The sequence below is a fragment of the Gadus morhua genome, chromosome 17 (assembly GCF_902167405.1).
Source record: "Gadus morhua chromosome 17, gadMor3.0, whole genome shotgun sequence".
NCBI classification, from domain to species: domain Eukaryota; kingdom Metazoa; phylum Chordata; class Actinopteri; order Gadiformes; family Gadidae; genus Gadus; species Gadus morhua.
Window position 1 is genome coordinate 10,017,409 of NC_044064.1, and position 18,973 is coordinate 10,036,381.

Consider the following 18,973-nt stretch of genomic DNA (forward strand, 5'->3'; position numbering starts at 1 on the left):
GTAAGAGCACTTCACAGAGTTCGAAGTTGTAAAGGCAGTGGAGCGGTGGCAGCATGCGTAGCAGTAAAGGTGGCGAGGGGTTAACGAGAATGGAACGTCAATGTCCAACCAGTTTATTCCAACCCTCTAATCATTTACATAGTTGGGAATATAACAACATGACAGAAGTTAAACATGTTCACCAAACTGCGTACTGTGTATTTAACCCTGTAGCCAACTGGTAATATTAGATTTGCCACCTGTACTGGGACCACCATGGCTCATGAAGGCAGCAGTGCAATTCATCTTTATCTGTAGTAAATTAATCTCTGTTGATCTTAAGTTGCATAATGATTTAATAGCTGCTAGTCTGCAGCGCGGATGCAAAACAGATGCAAATACAGTGCGAGCCAGGTCATAACAGGCGCTACGGTGTTGTAAACAGAGTCAGTGACCCAGAGTCATGCACGGTATCAGCACAAACAAGTTCTGAAGGAGTGCACTGTCCGGCCACATAACTGTTGATCCAATGCTCATGTACAAATGTAAACCCTGAACTTCGCGTGTGAAAAACAAGCTAGATAAATGGCTACTGGTGGAAGCCTTCAAACTGAAGCAATTTGTCATGATCACAGACAATCTGTGGATTGGCAAACAAATCCCTTAAGCTATTTGTAAGATAGATTCAGTCATGCATTTTTTATCGGCGGCTGATCTCTCTCCCCTCTCCTCTCTCCCCTCTCCACTCCCACCTCTCCCCTCTCCTCTCTCTCCTCTCCCCTCTCCTCTCTCCCCTCTCCACTCCCACCTCTCCCCTCCCCTCTCTCTCCTCTCCCCTCTACCCTCTCCCCTCTACCCTCTCCCCTCTCTCCTCTCCTCTCTCCCCTCTCCTCTCTCCCCTCTCCACTCCCACCTCCCCTTTCTCCCCTCTCCTCTCTCTCCTCTCCCCTCTACCCTCTCCCCTCTCCTCTCTCCCCTCTCCACTCCCACCTCTCCCCTCTCCTCTCTCTCCTCTCCCCTCTCCCCTCTCTCCTCTCCTCTCCCCTCTCCCCTCTCCCCTCTCCCCTCTCTCCTCTCTCCTCTCCCCTCTCCCCTCTCATCTTTCCCCTCTCCCCTCTCTCCTCTCTCCTCTCCCCTCTCCCTGCAGGACATGCCTTGCCCAGTTCCGCTACATCGGGAAGAGATCCATCGGCAGGTGAGGCCTCCAGGATGGACCACAGAGGGTCTAGCTGCTGTCCTGGCCTCCATGAGTGTGCAATGTGCCTGGGGGTTCGACACATGGGGGAGTCGATGCCCTGGGTGGGGTGTGGTCTGGGTGGACCCACCCTGGGAGAGTCTGGGGCGGGGGTCTGTGGGAGTATATGTCGAGGCAGAGGGTTTGCAACTGCATATTTGTTTTTGGGGCTACACAGTCATGGTAGGGCACCAACTCGAACACACCCGCTAAGTAAACACTGCATGCATTTCACAGTGCAGTGGCTAAATGAAAAAGGAAGACATGTCTTGACTCTCCGGAGAGAAAATGTCAGTTTATAAAGATTTACTCATCCTCTTGGAGGATGAGTAACACACAGTTTATTTCTGTGTGTTTAAGGGAGGGGTTGGAGGGATGTTTATGGTTTAGCACAGGATGGCTCATCAAACTCATCGGTATGAACAAACCGGCGGTTGACAACTTCTCCGAAATGAGTGCATTCATAATTAATTTGAGAGCGGTAACCTTGTGGCTGCCAACACATCTTCAAGTGCTTGGGTGACCTGATGCAAGCTCACATTTAACCAAGAGCTGTGAAAAAAACAAACAAAAGCACAGCTTGCATTGACGACGACAGTCGTGCTATGTGAGTAATAAATACAAAACTGATCGCATAATGATTTGTGTGCACTGATGTGTTTGTTGTATGTGTCTTTTTTGCACATGATTCTCATAGTGATATGGCATCATACACATAAACATCTCGTTCACACTCACACACACACACACACACACACACACACACACACACAAAAACACACACATATATGTCATAGATACATCTTGGCTATTGTTTTATCCCATCAGCGTATGGTTTTTATCATCCGTTTGAGGAGACTAAGGGCCTATTTCAAACAAACATACAATTTCCCCTGATTCACTGAATCTGTCAGGGTCAGCAGACATACTCAACCAAGTCTTCTTGTGCCTGCCGTGCGTCATTCTGTGGGCTTTGGTGTCCCAGTGTTGTGGTTGACTCCGGTCTGTTCTGCTCCGGGCTCATGCAGGGTCCAGGATGCGTGGGCCTCCAGGCTGTTCTCCACCGACAGGAAGTCCCAGACCATGCCTGCCATGCGTTTTAACCGGGCCAGCCTGGTGCACACCAAGATCCAGCAGTTTGGCACCATGGACACCTCCCTCACACTCAACATAGGTACCTCAGGAGTGTGTGAGCGCGGGTGTGTGTCCGTGTGTCCGTTTGTCCGTGTGTCCGTGTGTCCGTGTGTCCGTGTGTCTGTGTGTCTGTGTGTGGGTTGGCTGTTTCTGACCCTCAACGCCCCCATCTTCCCAAGTCAATATATATCACTTTTATATATGTGTTTGTTTGTGTGTGTGTGTGTGTGTGTGTGTGTGTGTGTGTGTGTGTGTGTGTGTGTGTGTGTGTGTGTGTGTGTGTGTGTGTCACTGTGTGGGTATGTATGACTGTGTGTGTATTACTGTGTGTGTGTGTGTGTGTGTGTGTGTATCACTGTGTGTGTATGTATGACTGTGTGTGTGTGTGTGTGTGTGTGTGTGTATCACTGTGGGTATGTATGACTGTGTGGGTATGTATGACTGTGTGTGTGTGTGTGTGTGTGTGTATCACTGTGTGTGTGTGTGTGTGTGTGTGTGTGTGTGTGTGTATCACTGTGTGTGTATGTATGTATGTGTGTGTGTGTGTGTGTGTGTGTGTGTGTGTGTGTGTGTGTATCACTGTGTGTGTATGTATGACTGTGTGTGTGTATCACTTTGTGTGTATGTATGACTGTGTGTGTGTGTGTGTGCAGGCAATGGTCTGTCTGAGGCAGAGGTCCACCACCAGGCTGTGCTGGAGGGGAACATTTCTACTGAGGTGTGTCTCACCGTCCTGGATGTTCTCTCGCTCTTCACACAGTGCTTTAAGGTACACACACACACACACACACACACACACACACACACACACACACACACACACACACACACACACACACACACACACACACACACACACACACAAACACTCTCTCTCTCTCTCTCTCTCTCTCTCTCTCTCTCTCTCTCTCTCTCTCTCTCTCTCTTAACCCTGCTGTGGAGGTTGGCAGTTCCAGTTCCACCAGGTCTCGTATTGCACACCAGCCCTTTGATATTGAATTCCAACCTGTACTGTGTTCACATAGTTTCTGTGTGGCTTCGTCTCTCTGTTACTGTGCTGGTCAACGTCCTCGTCCCCATCCACCTCCTTCCTCCTCCTCTTCCTCCACTACACATGTATGCATACCCGTAGCTAGCTGGGAGTTCCCCTTAGTGTCGACATTGTTCTAGGGCTAAAAAAGAAATCGGAGACTAAACTCATCGGTTTGAACAACCCGATGGTTGAGAACTTCTCCGAAATGAGTGCATAATTAAGTTGAGAGCGGTAACCATGTGGCCGCCATGGGTTGCCGCCGGGCAAGTCCAAACACATCTTCAAATGCTTGGGTCAGATGCAAGCTCACATTTCACCAAGAGTTGTGAAAAACAAACAAAAGCACAGCTTGCATTGATGACGACAGTCGTGCTATGTGAGTCATAAATACAAAACTGATCGCATAATGATTTGTGTGCACCGATGGGTTAGTTGTATGTGTCTAGCAGTGATATGATGTCATAAACATCTCGTTCACCCTCTCACACACACACACACACACACACACACACACACACACACACACACACACACACACACATACACACACACACACACACACACACACAAACACAAACAAACAAACAAACAAATATGTCATATATGCATCTTCAACCTATATTACATTACACAGTGAAAATAGGTAACATATTTGGTGTGTGTGTGTGTGTGTGTGTGTGTGTGTGTGTGTGTGTGTGTGGGGGGGGGGGGATCGTCAGAACAAGTTGCTGGACAACGACGGCCACAACGTGCTGATGAAGAAGGTGTTTGACGTCTACCTGACCTTCCTGAAGGTTGGCCAATCAGAAGCAGCCCTCAGACACGTCTTTGCGGCGCTGCGGGCCTTCATCAACAAGGTGGATGGAACACACACACACGCACGCATCCTCACTCAGTGCGGCCCTCATCCTCACTCAGTCAGGCCCGCACATAATAAAAAAAATAAAAAAATTAAAAAAAGAATAATAATAATTGATCGAGTTACAGAAAACTCGGTCAAGAAAGATGAGAAGAATTCATAGAATTCGAAGGCAAACCCATGCATCTAGTTTGCTTAGAAGCGATATCAGTCATTAAAGATATCCACTTAAGTCGCCACTACAACTACTACAGCTGCTTGTTGGGTTTGAGTTCATTGAGTTGTTGCACTTAATGTTGGGCCACTGTTTTTCATTTTTTTTGACTTCATTGAATGATGATGTACGTGAGCCCTTTGCACTGATACAAATACTGACCATTCATGTGGCTGTTTGAGCATGGAAAACATGAAATGAATGTATGTTGGTTCAATTAACATACCGTACATAGGTTATGATTCTGGATGATTTTTTAGGTAGTGGCCATCCCCAAAATGCACCAGAATACAGGAAATCATATCTACCAAATTCAAAATTGTGTAGCTTCTCTCAGCTCACGTTTAGTTGAAGTGTGCAGTCATGTGGCCCTCCGATGGTTATGATGAAAAATGTGGCCCTGTTTATCATGAAAGTTGCCCATCCCTGTCCTAGATATACAAATTAGTTAAACTGAGTATTTTCTTATTGGACTAACAAACTAACTAAGTGTGGATGTTTTTGTGTGCTTGTGTGTATGTAAGGGTGTGTGTGTGTGTGTGTGTGTGTGTGTGTGTGTGTGTGTGTGTGTGTGTGTGTCAGTGTGTCAGTGTGTCTGTCAGTGTGTGTAAGAGTCGGTGATAACATCGACATAACAAACATTTGGGATTACCAGAGTTTGCCTTGAAGTGTCCGATTCAAGTTGAACTGTCCCTCCTGAGTCAACAGAACAGGGTTTAAGTGTCTTGAGCGTCCTGTGTAACTTGACTACGGCTTTACAGGCTGTGCTAGGCCCTTGGTAAACTGCAATGTACCCATGCCCTTGTTTTATCAATACTGTCCCATTCAACAGTGCCCTCTCTCTCAATCTCCATCTCTCGCTTCTTCCCTCCCTTCTCTCGTTCCCCCTCTCTCTCCCCCTCTCTCTCCCCCTCTCTCTCCCCCCTCCCCTCCCCCCACCGTCATCTGCCCACCCTCCCTGGCACCCTCTCTTCGACCCCCCTCCCTTCATCTCCCACTCCTCCCCCCCTCCCTCCCTCACACCCTATCTTCTCTCCCCCCCCCCCCCCCCCCCCCCCCCCCCCCGCCTCTCCTCTCCCCCCTTCCTCATCTCCTCCCCCCCCAGTTCCCGGTGGTGCTGTTCAAGGGCCGGGTGACCCTGTGTGCGGCCCTGTGCTGCGAGGCGCTGACCTGCTGCGTGTCGCGGCTGGCCTCGCTGCGGGCCGAGGCCGCCGGCCTGCTCTACCTGCTCATGAGGAACAACTACGAGTTCACCAAGCGCAAGACCTTCCTGCGCACGCACCTGCAGGTAACGCTCACGCGCACACGTGCACGGGCGCACGCACTCGGAACGCATGCGCTCACACGCATACGTGCACGCACGTCGCACACACAGGAGCGCACACGCACACACACACACACACACCTGTTTGCTCTGTTTGTCATTACTCAAGCATCTATTTTTGTATTTCTTAGCACTAGTAGTACTTTTATTGATTTGTATTGTATCCTGTGTCTTCCAAGGCTGCTGTCCTGTATCAAAGGAATTTCCCCTCTGGGGTATGAATAAAGTTGTGCCTATCGATCTATATTGTACCCTGAGTGGGATGGCTGTATTTGTGAGCAGTTCCACCGCCTATGGGAACAAGGGACTCTTTTCGCGTAATTTCTTGTTTCTCAACTGTGTTACTGGAAAACCATGTTTGTATTATCAGATCAGATGATCAGTTAATGTTCCCATTTGGCTGGAGCACTCTTGGGCTGCTAGTTACTCACTTGTTCTCTTGAGAAAGAACATCCTTCCTCTCTCTCTCTCACATCTTTCACACAGCCCTCCGCCCCACACACACACACACACACACACAACCACATACACACACACACACACACACACACACACACACACACACACACACACACACACACACACACACACACACAGGCACACACCCACAAACACTGTTACGATAGTGGACCCAAATCCACAGCGAAGAGAGCACTCACACAGAATGAAAATCAAAAAAGAATTTACTGACGACACAAATATTTGATAATGACTGGTGAGGCAGGGACAAGATGGGGCAGGCAGATTGGGAACCGGCATGGTTCAGTGATGGGCTGGCGGTTTGACAGACAGGCTCTGTTATTGTTACGGTAGTCAGACAGGCGATGGCACGGTAGCACGTGAGTCGTCGAACTGAGTGAAAGGTCGGCAACAGGCGCTTAGTCAGAGAGGCTGTTACTCAAGAAGGAGCTCACTGAAGAGCTCTCTGAATCCGGGCCATACCTCACACCAGGTGAGGACAACAGTAGGAGGAGGTCTTTCTGGAACCATGCCCGTGTAGCTAGGGGCAGAGACTGTGACGCTGGCCGCCGCTAGGAGGTCGAAGTGAGGGGGGGCGTACACACACACACACACACACACACACACACACACACGTACATACACACACACACAGTGGGGGGTTGAACTAACATGTAGTAGCTGTTTTGTGATTTTCCTCTCTGCTTTTTTGTCTTTCTACCGCCGCCAACCACCCTTTCCAACCCCATTCTCCTGCCTCTCCTGCTCTCCTTCCTTCCCCCTAACCTCCTCTCATCTCCTTCTCCTCCTCTCGGTCTCTCCACTCTTCTTCTCTCCCCCTCCTCCTCTTCCTCCTCCTTTCTCCTCCCCCCTCCTTCTCCCTCACCTCCTCACCACTCCCTCTGCGTCCTCCCCTCCCCCCCCTCCTCCTGCTGCTCCTCCTCCCCTCTCTCTTGCTCCTCCACTCTCCCCCCCTTCCCCCCCTCCTCCCCTGGGCTCAGATCATCATAGCAGTGAGCCAGCTCATCTCTGACGTAGCGCTCACCGGTAGCTCCCGCTTCCAGGAGTCCCTGTCCATCATCAACAACTTTGCCAACAGCGACAAGGTCATGAAGGTAGAGCCAGAACCATCTCTCTCTCTCTCTCTCTCTCTCTCTCTCTCTCTCTCTCTCTCTCTCTCTCTCTCTCTCTCTCTCTCTCTCTCTCTCTCTCTCTCTCTCTCTCTCTCTCTCTCTCTCTCTCTTTCTCCTTCTTATAAGATCCCTTTCGTCGGTCTGCCTTTTTCTCTCTTAGTAATAGATCATCACTGTGTGCGTATGCACTTGACACACATCTTGGTGTGTTGTCTGTTATCAGTTTTTTTTGGTGCCCACGGTGTTCAGGGCTCAGGGTGTTTTTTGGTACACCCTGAGCATACATGCAGGGGCACGTGTCGGCGTCTATGCGTCAGCGCGCCTCTCGAAATTGCATGAACTCGTCGCTTACATGCTTGTGTGTGTGTGTGTGTGTATACGTGTGTTTGTTTGTGTATACGTGTGTTTGAGTGTGTTTACGTGTGTATGTGTGTGTGTTTACGTGTGTGTGTGTTTGTGTGTGTTTACGTGTGTGTGTGTTTGTGTGTTTATGTGTGTGTGTTTGTGTGTTTGCCCGCGTGTGTCTGCGTGCGTGTGTGCGTGTGTTTGTGTGTGCGTGTGTGCGCGCGTGTGTGGGTGCGCGTGCGTGCGCGTGTGGCCTCCAGGCGACGGCGTTCCCGGCGGAGGTGAAGAGCCTGACCAAGCGCATCCGCACGGTGCTGATGGCCACGGCCCAGATGCGGGAGCACGAGCGCGACCCCGAGATGCTGCTGGACCTGCAGTACAGCCTGGCCCGCTCCTACGCCAGCACGCCCGAGCTGCGCCGCACCTGGCTGGACAGCATGGCCCGCGCACACCTCAAGAACGGGGACCTGTCCGAGGTACCCCGGCCCCCTGCCCTTCGGCCCCCCGGCTTCTGCACCCCCCCCCCCCCCCATCCGTCCATCCGCTGACCCCCGTCTGTTGACCTCGGCCTGGAGAGCGTTACGGCCTGGAGAGCGTTAGGGCCTGGAGAGCGTTACGACCTGGAGAGCGTTACGGCCTGGAGAGCGTTAGGGCCTGGAGAGCGTTACGGCCTGGAGAGCGTTACGGCCTGGAGAGCGTTACGGCCTGGGGAGCGTTAGGGCCTGGAGAGCGTTAGGGCCTGGAGAGCGTTAGGGCCTGGAGAGCGTTAGGGCCTGGAGAGCGTTAGGGCCTGGAGAGCGTTAGGGCCTGGAGAGCGTTCTGGCCTGGAGAGCGTTCTGGCCTGGAGAGCGTTCTGGCCTGGAGAGCGTTCTGGCCTGGAGAGCGTTCTGGCCTGGAGAGCGTTCTGGCCTGGAGAGCGTTCTGGCCTGGAGAGCGTTCTGGCCTGGTGATCAGGCGATAGGGACGGCGGTTGTGCTTTAAATATGCTGATTCAAATCAACGGCGATTCATCTGTTGCTGGCGGGCTGCCGTGGGTCAGATCCGAGCCAACATTCGCTCTGCTTTCTATTATATTGTATTCTTATATTGACCTCTGATTTGCTATGATAACAATGGATATTTATTACTGAGAGGAGCATGGGACAATAAACGGAAGAGCGACCTGGCTGTGCTTCTGTTGATTGATTTGTTAATTTTTCCTGCAGGCGGCCATGTGTCACGTCCACGTGGCAGCACTGGTGGCAGAGTACCTCCACAGGAAGAGTAAGAGCACACACACACACACACACACACACACACACACACACACACACACACACACACACACACACACACACACACACACACCTAGAAACCTACACACACACACCTAGAAACCTACACACACACACACACACACACACACACACACCTAGAAACACACACACACACACCTAGGAACACACACACACACAAACAAACCTAGGAACACACACACACACACCTAGGAACACACACACAGAAACACACACAAACAAACCTAGGAACACACACACGCACGCACACACGCACACACACAGGACCACCTCTTAGGGAAACAGTGTGCGCTAATCTGTGTGTTTCTTCCTCGTAGTGGGGCTGTTATTGCATGGTTGAATGATCCTTCCAGGATTAATTAAGACTTATCTTATCTCTATAACCTCTTATGATCCTGAACATCCTTATTCTCTACATCAATCACGTGCACTTCTGAAGTGTGTTCAATTCTTTTTCCACACTGTCAGAAACTGATTCTGACTCACGTAGACACACACAAACACACACACACTGATGTGAGGCTAATATAATTAAGAAGGAAGTGGTCAATAGGGTGTGCAGGCAAGCATGCACACACACAGACACACACACACACACAAACACACATACCCGAAACCAAGGCGTGGTGTTAATCTCCTTGTCGGAGTGACATGCAAACGAATGATGAGGTTTGTGTGTGGGTGCGTGTATTATGGGTTGTTATCGTTGTCTTATCAGGTGATGGGAATTTGCGTTGGTTGTGGTCTTTCCCAGGACAAACAGCATGTCGCATTCATCCCTGTTTTGTTTAACAAAATGTCTCTAACTCTCACTACATGGTGGTTAAGAACTATACTCTCACTACATGGTGGTTAAGAACTATACTGTCACTACATGCTGGTTAAGAACTATACTCTCACTACATGCTGGTTAAGAACTATACTCTCACTACATGGTGGTTAAGAACTATACTCTCACTACATGCTGGTTAAGAACTATACTCTCACTACATGGTGGTTAAGAACTATACTCTCACTACATGGTGGTTAAGAACTATACTCTCACTACATGCTGGTTAAGAACTATACTCTCACTACATGCTGGTTAAGAACTATACTCTCACTACATGCTGGTTAAGAACTATACTCTCACTACATGCTGGTTAAGAACTATACTCTCACTACATGCTGGTTAAGAACTATACTCTCACTACATGGTGGTTAAGAACTATACTCTCACTACATGCTGGTTAAGATGTTAACCTCTACTGCTAAGTTAGGGAAACGCAGAATCTGCTACGGAAATCAGTCAGAGTGGAGGCACGGTCAGACTGAAGACGGAAATGGAGAGGGACACGGTGATACGTCAGTCTGGTATCAGGCTACTGTAACCATGCTCTGTGCACTCCCATTTCAAATCTAAAAAATATTGACACTAACCGTCCCAGCAACGCACAGACGTGTGTCCAAGTCAATGTCCAATGTCTGCTTGCTGGCCATAAAGCCATAAAGGCGCTATCTGATTGGCTATATGTGTTTAATTGCCCAGAGCTGTTTCCGAGCGGGCTGGCGCCGTTCAAGAAGGTGACGTTCAACATCGACGAGGAGGCCGCGATGAAGGAGGACTCGGGCATGCAGGACGTGTACTACACCGAGGTCGGTCCTACCCCAGCCTGCCCCACCACTGAGGGTCCGGGGGGGCCCCCAGAGACTAGTCCGGGTTATCAATCTAGGGCAGGTTGACATGGCATCGTTCATAATAATGTTTATGAAGAGCCTGTGACCAGAACATTGAGTGACGCTTTCGCATCATGGCGCAACGGAATGCGTCTCGTCAGAACAAGCTTTGCTGAGCTTCTTTATTTAGCAATCATACATGTTCTCCTGAGGTGTTTTGCCTGGACGAGTTTAGTTGTTTCTGTCAAGGAGGCATCACGGTTAGGCTCCACCTAACCTTATGCACTTTGTTTGGCTTAGCAACTACATTTAGCATGCACTCATACCAGGTGTTTTGTGTGGACTAGCTTAGCGTAGCCTCTGCCTGGAGCGTGCTAGCGGCCCTTGCGTCGTAGCATAGGGTTTCAAGCGGACTAGCAGAGCCCGGCTGGCGCCATCGCTGTGTAACCGGGCGGTGTTCCCTCTCCAGGAGGTGCTGGTGGAGCATCTGGAAGCCTGCGTGGAGGCCCTCTGGAAGGCGGAGCGCTACGAGCTCATCACCCACGTAGCCAAGCTCATCATCCCCGTCTACGAGAGGCGCCACGAGCTCATGGTACTGCGCACGCACTCAAGCACATGTAACACACACATGCACAAAACAAACACGTAAACACAAACACACGCACACACTGTTTTTCTCTTCTCTCAGATGTTCACAACATTGCAAAATAGCATCTTCAGAGAAGGTTGTTTGTCGTAAACACAGCTGCGGAAAGTACCCAATAATGCACACACACACACATACACACGCACGCACGCACGCGCACACACACACACACACACACAACTTTACGTGTGTGCCACACTTGGCAGTTGGCTCTCCCCTCCCCTTGATGCTCCTCTGTGATAGTAAAAGCCCCGTAAAGGTCACAGAGGAGGAGGAGGCGGGCCGCTGGGAGTCAGTTGGGCTAGGGTAGAGAGGGTTCCTAATAAGGGGTGCCGCTGACCAACCAAGGTTCATGTCAGGACATGAACCTTGCAGAAGACGAGTCAATAAGTAGGACTTAGTAGTGTCAGAAGCGTGTGATGTAGAGAACAATCTATTCCCTCTCTCTCTCTATCTCTATCTCTATCTCTATCTCTCTCGCTCTCGCTCTCCATATCTCTCTCTTTCTCTCTCCCTCTCTCTCTCTCTCTCTCTCTCTCTCTCCCTCTCTCTCTCTCTCTCTCTCTCTCTCTCTCTCTCTCTCTCTCTCTCTCTCTCCTCCCCATCCTGTAGTGTGACCTCCTGCCCTGAACTGGAAAGGGGTCGAGGACTTCGACCGCCACATGCTCACCATAAACTCTCCCTCTGAGACACTTATTTGACAATCAAAGAAATGTTTATACAGTAAAGTGTAAACACAAATTCTCTCTCCCTCGCTCGGCCTCTCTCTCTGCAGAAACTCAGTCGCCTGTACGAGACGCTCACCAGGGCCTACAACAAGATCATGGAGGTGATGCAGTCTGGCCGCAGGCTGTTGGGCACCTACTTCAGGGTGGCCTTCTACGGACAGGTGAGGGACCAGGGGTGTGTGGCCAGGGTCAAGGGTTGTTGGAGGATGACCACAGCTCGGTCTGGTCCTTCCAGTGACGTGCACGGACACCAAAGGGCTCATTTAATACATGTTATGACTGAGATTATTTCTTCCTGTCCTCAATCTTCCTGTCCTCCACCTTCCTCCATCAATCTTTCTCTCCTCTTTCTATTCTACGGCTTCCTCTCCCCCCCTTCCTGTCCAACATCTCCTTCTGCTGCATCTTCCTCTCCTCCAACTCCTTCTCCTCCATCTCCTCCCCTCCTCGCCTCCTCTTCTCCTCCTCCTCCCCTCCTCCTCTCCCTCCTCCTCCCCTCCTATTCCCCTCCTCCCCTCCTCTTCCCCTCCTCCTCTTCCCCTCCTCTTCCCCTCCTCCTCCCCCTCCTCCTCCCCTCCTCTCCCCCCCTCCCCTCCTCCTGGTCTCCCCCCATGCAGGGTTTCTTTGAGGAGGAGGACGGTAAGGAGTACATCTACAAGGAGCCCAAGCTCACGGGCCTGTCGGAGATCTCCCAGCGCCTCCTCTCCCTCTACGGAGACAAGTTTGGTGCCGAGAACGTCCAGATCATCCAGGACTCCAACAAGGTAGCGGTGATGGGTCGCAGGTGTCACATTCTGCTTCCAAAAGAGAGAAACGCTAGCTTTGGCAGTGCTGGTTTCCATCTGTTGTGTATTCAATGAGGAAACAGGGTTCAAAGGGAATTCGGATCTGGTGTGTTTGGATTTATTTATTTATTTAAATTCTCACTTCCTACTTCTTGAACGGCTTATTGTCGTTAAATTCATTCTGGGAATTGTACACGATAATTTGTGTCGTTTATTCATTGATTTTACAGATCTATTTAAATTGGACGGACCGTTCTTTAATGACTGATTCAAAGTCAAGGTAAATCATTCCTTGTCACCGAAAAAAACGTGCCTTTCCTCACGGAAAACCTCCCGATTCCTTCTGTGCCCAGGTTAACCCCAAGGAGCTGGACCCCAAGTTGGCGTACGTCCAGGTGACCTTCGTCAAGGCCTACTTCGAGGAGAAGGAGGCGCCGGAGAAGAAGACGGCGTTCGAGAAGTGCCACAACATCAACCGCTTCGTGTTCGAGACGCCCTACACGCTGACGGGGAAGAAGCACGGCGGCGTGGAGGAGCAGTGCAAGAGGCGCACCGTCCTCACCAGTACGGGTGGTCCCATGTTCCCAGTGGCTCCAATGTTCCCAGTGGCTCCCATGGTCCCAGTGGCCCCCATGGTCCCAGTGGCCCCCATGGTCCCAGTGGCACCCATGGTTCCAGTGGCCCCCATGTTCCCAGTAGCTCCCATGTTTCCAGTGGCCCCCATGGTCCCAGTAGCTCCCATGGTTCCAGTGGCTCCCATGGTCCCAGTGGCTCCCATGGTCCCAGTAGCTCCCATGGTCCCAGTGGTCCCCACGTTCCCAGTGGCTCCCACGGTCCCAGTGGCTCCCACGGTCCCAGTGGCTCCCATGGTTCCAGTAGCTCCCATGGTCCCAGTAGCTCCCATGGTCCCAGTGGCTCCCATGGTCCCAGTGGCCCCCATGGTCCCAGTGGCCCCCATGGTCCCAGTGGCACCCATGGTTCCAGTGGCCCCCATGTTCCCAGTGGCTCCCATGGTTCCAGTAGCTCCCATGGTTCCAGTGGCTCCCATGGTCCCAGTGGCTCCCATGGTCCCAGTAGCTCCCATGGTCCATTCTAGATTTTCTAGCGTTTATTTTTTAGTTAGAAATTCTAGAAATATGTTTGTCTAAATTCGGAAAATAACAAATTGGAAAACATGACGAATTCTGACGGAAGTGATGCTCAAAACGAATAAGTGAAAGAAAACCAATGTTTGTGTGTGGGTGAAAGGTAGCGGCTTAATGACCAAGCTAGCGGTACAACCTGCAGTTCAATCATTACCTGAAAAATCAAATGAATAAAGTACATCCAATGTAATTATTAACTCCTGAATCTCAAGTGTCCGTCTGCCTCACACTCCCTCTTCCTATCTTTCCTTCTTATTCTGTCATTGATCTTCTTTCTGGTTTTTTTCTCTCTACCTTCCTGTACGTCCCCCTCCCCTCTCTCCGTCCCTCCGTGCCTCCCGTCCCCCAGCCTCCAACACCTTCCCCTACGTGAAGAAGCGGGTGGAGGTGGTGTCCGAGCGGCAGGTGGAGCTGAAGCCGGTGGACGTGGCCATCGACGAGATGCGAGCGCGCACGGCCGAGCTCACCAAGCTGTGCTCCAGCCCCGAGGTGGACATGATCAAGCTGCAGCTCATCCTGCAGGGCTGCGTCTCTGTGCAGGTGACCCACCAATCACGACGCTGGGTCGATAGCCATCGACCAATCAGAAGGCGGAATCTTTTTGTGTCGTGTTTTTGTAATTCAGCAGTTGAACGTGGGTTTTGTTGTTTTTATCTATCCATCAATCCTTCTATTTTCATGATTGCAATAACACACTGTTAACTGTGAGCAGTGAATATGTGTCATCAAAGAGCTGTCTTAGGGCTTAGTAAGATAGGGGGCGTCTTACTATCAAGGATGCCTCCAGGTAAGTGGGCATTGAAAAACCCTAGCCACTAGACTATACTGCTCAACATGTAGGCCGTTGTGAGGGCTCCGGAAGCCCTGCAAAGCTCTGTTTATTAAGTTGTCAATTCAATTAAACAAGGCATGAACCAGGCATGTATATTCATTTGCAAAAATGGCCTGGGTTGGGCTACATTAATGGGCTCATGCTATATATTCAAACTAAATCATGCACACAGACCCGACTCACTGGAGGTGAGCAAAAACCTCTGAAACACCTGATTAATAGCACTGCATTTAGAAATACTAACACCTTGTTTGATGGATAAAGGGCATCTGTGTGTCTGTGCAAACGAGATCCCACACCTACGTGTCTTAACATGCATGCCTGCATATTTGAAAACCGGTTCTCGGAGTTCACCTCTTTCTCTGGTTGTGGGGCGGGGTGGGGGGGGGACTTTCTTGTTGCTTATGGACACAACAGGGAAGTTTGAGTACCAGGGGCCTCAATTATCAACCATGTGTAGAAAAAGCTCTTAATTCTCACTTACAAATTACATTGAGTATGTGCTTCAGCACAAAGAAATCTGTAATTATCAAAATTGCACAAGGACAAAGATAAGATAAACCATTGCACTACGTTTCAAACATTTCTCACAGCTATCTTTTATAGGGTTTGAAACAAATTAGGGAATTAGTCTGCTTAAACTTAGACAAAGGAGCAATGTAATGTTTTCTAATTACATAGGTGGAGGTTGACTGCTTAATGCATACGTTGAACCTCCTCTTCCTCTGTTGACTGGCGCACACAGCGCTCATAGAAACTCAGAGGCTGGGAATTGCGTAGCGTCAGCCCAAGATAAGGCTACAGTTGAGGACCCTCTCTCAGCCTAAGGTGTACACCTGTGCAGAGGTACGGCTGAATCCTGACGCTCCTGCTGCTGTGCGCAGGTGAACGCCGGCCCCATGGCCTATGCCAGGGCCTTCCTGGACGACAGCAGAACCAACCAGTCTGCCAGCAAGAAGGCCAAGGAGCTGAAGGACATATTCAGGTACGCCCTCCACACTTCTCAAGCCCTTCCCCTTCCCCTCCTCCCCCGATCTCCTCACCCCTCCACCCCCTCCACCCGTCTCACCCCTCCACCCTCCTCCACCTCATTCCTCCACCCTCCCCACTCCTCCCCGCACCATCACCCCTCCTGATGTTTGTTTGTACGGTGTGCGTGCGTGCCCGTGCGTGCAGGCGTTTCGTGGAGGCGTGCAGCATAGCGCTGGACATGAACGAGCGCCTGATCAAGGAGGACCAGTTTGAGTACCAGGAGGGCCTGAAGTCCAACTTCAAGGACATGGTGAAAGAGCTGTCTGACATCATCCACGAAGAGGTGAGGGTTAGGTTACACACACACACTACCACCTGCGCTTGGTTATTAGAGCTTTAAGAGGATTACATTGCGGTAAAGGAATGTTATCAGATGTTATTAGAGCATTAAGGCTCAAAGGTACCACTTTCTTGAGCATGTTGAACAACTTTTTTGTATTTACAAATTCCCTTTGGACCCTTTTTTTATTGATGGATTCCTCCACCAGATGAAGAGCAGGTCTCCAAAGAGTTTGGTGCCGATTGGCCCATCGTGGGGCTGCTGTAGTACGTTCCAAGTCATACAATCAGCCCCCCGCCCTGGTGACTCTAATCTGAAACAGTGTTCAGGCCTTACCGCATGTGCTGAACATCATTCAGAGTTTAAAATGTCATTATGCCGAGACACATGATTGCGTCTAGGAATAATAACGTGGTCCCGGTGAATCACTCGTAAAGCTCGGTCGCTTGGGTTGGTTAATACCTTTCTGTGACGCCTAGCGGTCCTAGTTGTTCATTTAATACGTACGTACGTGGCCCGAGAGAAGCCCACAGAATGCATCACGCTGGTGATGAAGATAATAAAAGACAGATGATGTAAAAGAGCATTGTAAAATACAATACGGACCAGCAATACACACCCACACTTATCAGTAAATCATTCGCATGCTTCCAATTCCAGTATGTTACAACACAGGTTCTTGCCTTTTTGTGTTTTTATTGGCAGCCTTCACATTTTCAGCCTTGAACACAACTGTATCTAACCCCTGACTCTAACACCTGACCTCTCTTTCTCTCTATTCTGCTGGCTCTTCAGCTCTGAGGACGGCCAGGTAAAGTGAGCCTCGTGGCAGACCCTGGTCCGACTGGAGACACAAGATTGTGTTTGTGTAAAAACATAACCTTAATGTCTGGCGTCCCGCGGGCCCCCTCTCGGTCACGTCAGTAGTATCCGCCGAAATGGGATCGCCCTGAGGCTCATTTAACGGCCGGTCGGAACAGGGTCATGATGTCGTAGAACAGTCGCCCACCGCATCAACACCCCTACCCGTCCATCGTCATCCCATCCGTTGAGTTGTAGTTGACATGGATCACAACGTTGCAGCACGACGCAAGCTTTACGACGCCTAAAAGTCTTTTCCATCTGTTTTGCTCATCTTGTTTCAAGCACTGGCCAGATGTTTTTATGTTGTACGGAATTGATGTAAGCCCAGGAAACCAGTCTTTGCAACTAGACTGGACTTTCTGTGACTAATGTTTCCAAGAGACTTTAAACTCTTGTGTGTTCATGCATATTTTTCACCCTACTCACCCCTTTCTTCCCCCTCATCCTCCCCCTTCCTCGACCCTCCTCCCACCTCACCAATCTTGCCCCCCTTGTTCCACCTCACCCCTCCTCCCACCTCAACCTTCCTCATCCCTCCTCCCTCCTCACCCATCCTCCCCCCTTGTTCCTCCTCACCCCTCTACCCCACCCCCCCCTCCAGATCTACCCAGAGGACATGCGCTCGCTGCTGCAGGACTCCCTCCACGTGTTCAGTGCCATCAGTGGGACCACCAGCGCGGAGCTGGGCTAGGCGCCACCACACCCAGACACACCTCCCACCCCCTCTCCTCCGCCCACCCCCATTCCTCTCAACTCCCCCTCTGTGTTTCGTCCTGGCTCACACACTCTGCCCTCTTCCGCTGCGACTCAAGACTCCGCCCCCTGACAGGCTCCGCCCCCTGGCAGACCCCGCCCCCTGGCAAACCCCTGGCAGACACGTGTCCGCAGTGGGGGTCATCCGCCTAAGGCTGGCGCGCTTCGCTTGGGCCATGCGGCCAAAGCGACGGCAGTTTCGACGAAGGGACCACAACGGGACACATGCTGGTGTTATGGCGCTCAGCGCAGTATTGAGCATATGGATGTTCCTGAGAGCTGACGCCCCCAGGACTCAGTGACAGGGTGGTATGAGGGACCGATTTCGCAATCAGGTTTAGCCGTCGGAGGGAGTAGCCATGTTAAAAAAATGATTGATTTGAACACATTTTAGATTTGAAAGAAAGAGACATATTTCATATGAGTCAGTTTGAACATTTTTCAGTGGGCTTCGGTGCAAACTATAAAGAAAAACAAACACAGCATGTGAGTGCAACAAAGTCAGTAGTATAGAGAACGTAGGCTGGGTTTCAGGCAGCTCAACTGTTCTTATGGTGTAGCTCAGTAGCTGGTGCATACTCGCATCCCAAACCAAGGTGTAAACGTACAGATAGTTTGCTTACAATTCTGTGCCTTTCCGCTGCCTTCTGAACGGGCAGGTCTAATTATAGAAATCGATTCTCACTCAGTTCTCACTCAGTATTTCACAAGTGCTACACTGAAACAATGCCAATCAATGGATAGTAATCAATTGTACATAATGTATTGCCATCATGTAAATTAAATTCTGTGAATGAGGTATCTATGTATTTATATTTTTAACATCCACCTGACCATGGATGCACTTGTCAATTTTGCATTCGGATGCATTGTATGCCTAGTGCAGATGCTCGTCAAATAGACATATTGTAAAGACATTAACTAAACAATGTTTTGAAATTATTGGAAAATAATGGTTTGTCATTCATTTTTTGCTGGCATATAATTTGTTCATTGTCCTTTTACAAAAGTTGTGTAGGCCTAGACGGTGCATAATAATTAAAATGTGGGAGAAAAAAAAAAATATTATACAACGGGTGGCTTAAATCCAGCGATCTGATTGGTTCATAGCTGTTGTATAATGAGCGTATACATAACTGCTATGACGCCAAGTCATTTTGTGAAAGTTTGCATGTCACTCCGCGCCTGGAAGTAGAAACGGTCACAAAATATAAAAGTAGTTGTATAAAAGCAATAGCACAGT

General features: G+C 50.1%; 1 protein-coding gene across 2 annotated transcripts in view; it reads left to right on the plus strand.

The window, feature by feature from the left end:
• The window catches only part of dock11 (dedicator of cytokinesis 11), a 77,003-nt gene extending 58,320 nt beyond the window's left edge, over nt 1–18,683 (plus strand). For both annotated transcript variants that reach the window (XM_030339147.1, XM_030339148.1), the window contains 17 exons: nt 1,127–1,174; nt 2,242–2,387; nt 3,001–3,116; nt 4,100–4,237; nt 5,559–5,741; nt 7,238–7,351; nt 7,975–8,190; nt 8,920–8,977; nt 10,538–10,644; nt 11,135–11,257; nt 12,087–12,200; nt 12,657–12,803; nt 13,178–13,388; nt 14,319–14,509; nt 15,686–15,786; nt 15,978–16,116; nt 17,579–18,683. In XM_030339147.1, coding sequence (XP_030195007.1) covers nt 1,127–1,174; nt 2,242–2,387; nt 3,001–3,116; nt 4,100–4,237; nt 5,559–5,741; nt 7,238–7,351; nt 7,975–8,190; nt 8,920–8,977; nt 10,538–10,644; nt 11,135–11,257; nt 12,087–12,200; nt 12,657–12,803; nt 13,178–13,388; nt 14,319–14,509; nt 15,686–15,786; nt 15,978–16,116; nt 17,579–17,668 — 2,242 coding nt within the window. In that variant the 3' untranslated portion in view covers nt 17,669–18,683. The remainder of the gene's footprint in view (nt 1–1,126; nt 1,175–2,241; nt 2,388–3,000; nt 3,117–4,099; nt 4,238–5,558; nt 5,742–7,237; nt 7,352–7,974; nt 8,191–8,919; nt 8,978–10,537; nt 10,645–11,134; nt 11,258–12,086; nt 12,201–12,656; nt 12,804–13,177; nt 13,389–14,318; nt 14,510–15,685; nt 15,787–15,977; nt 16,117–17,578) is intronic.
• The last annotated feature ends 290 nt before the right edge of the window (nt 18,684–18,973 follow it).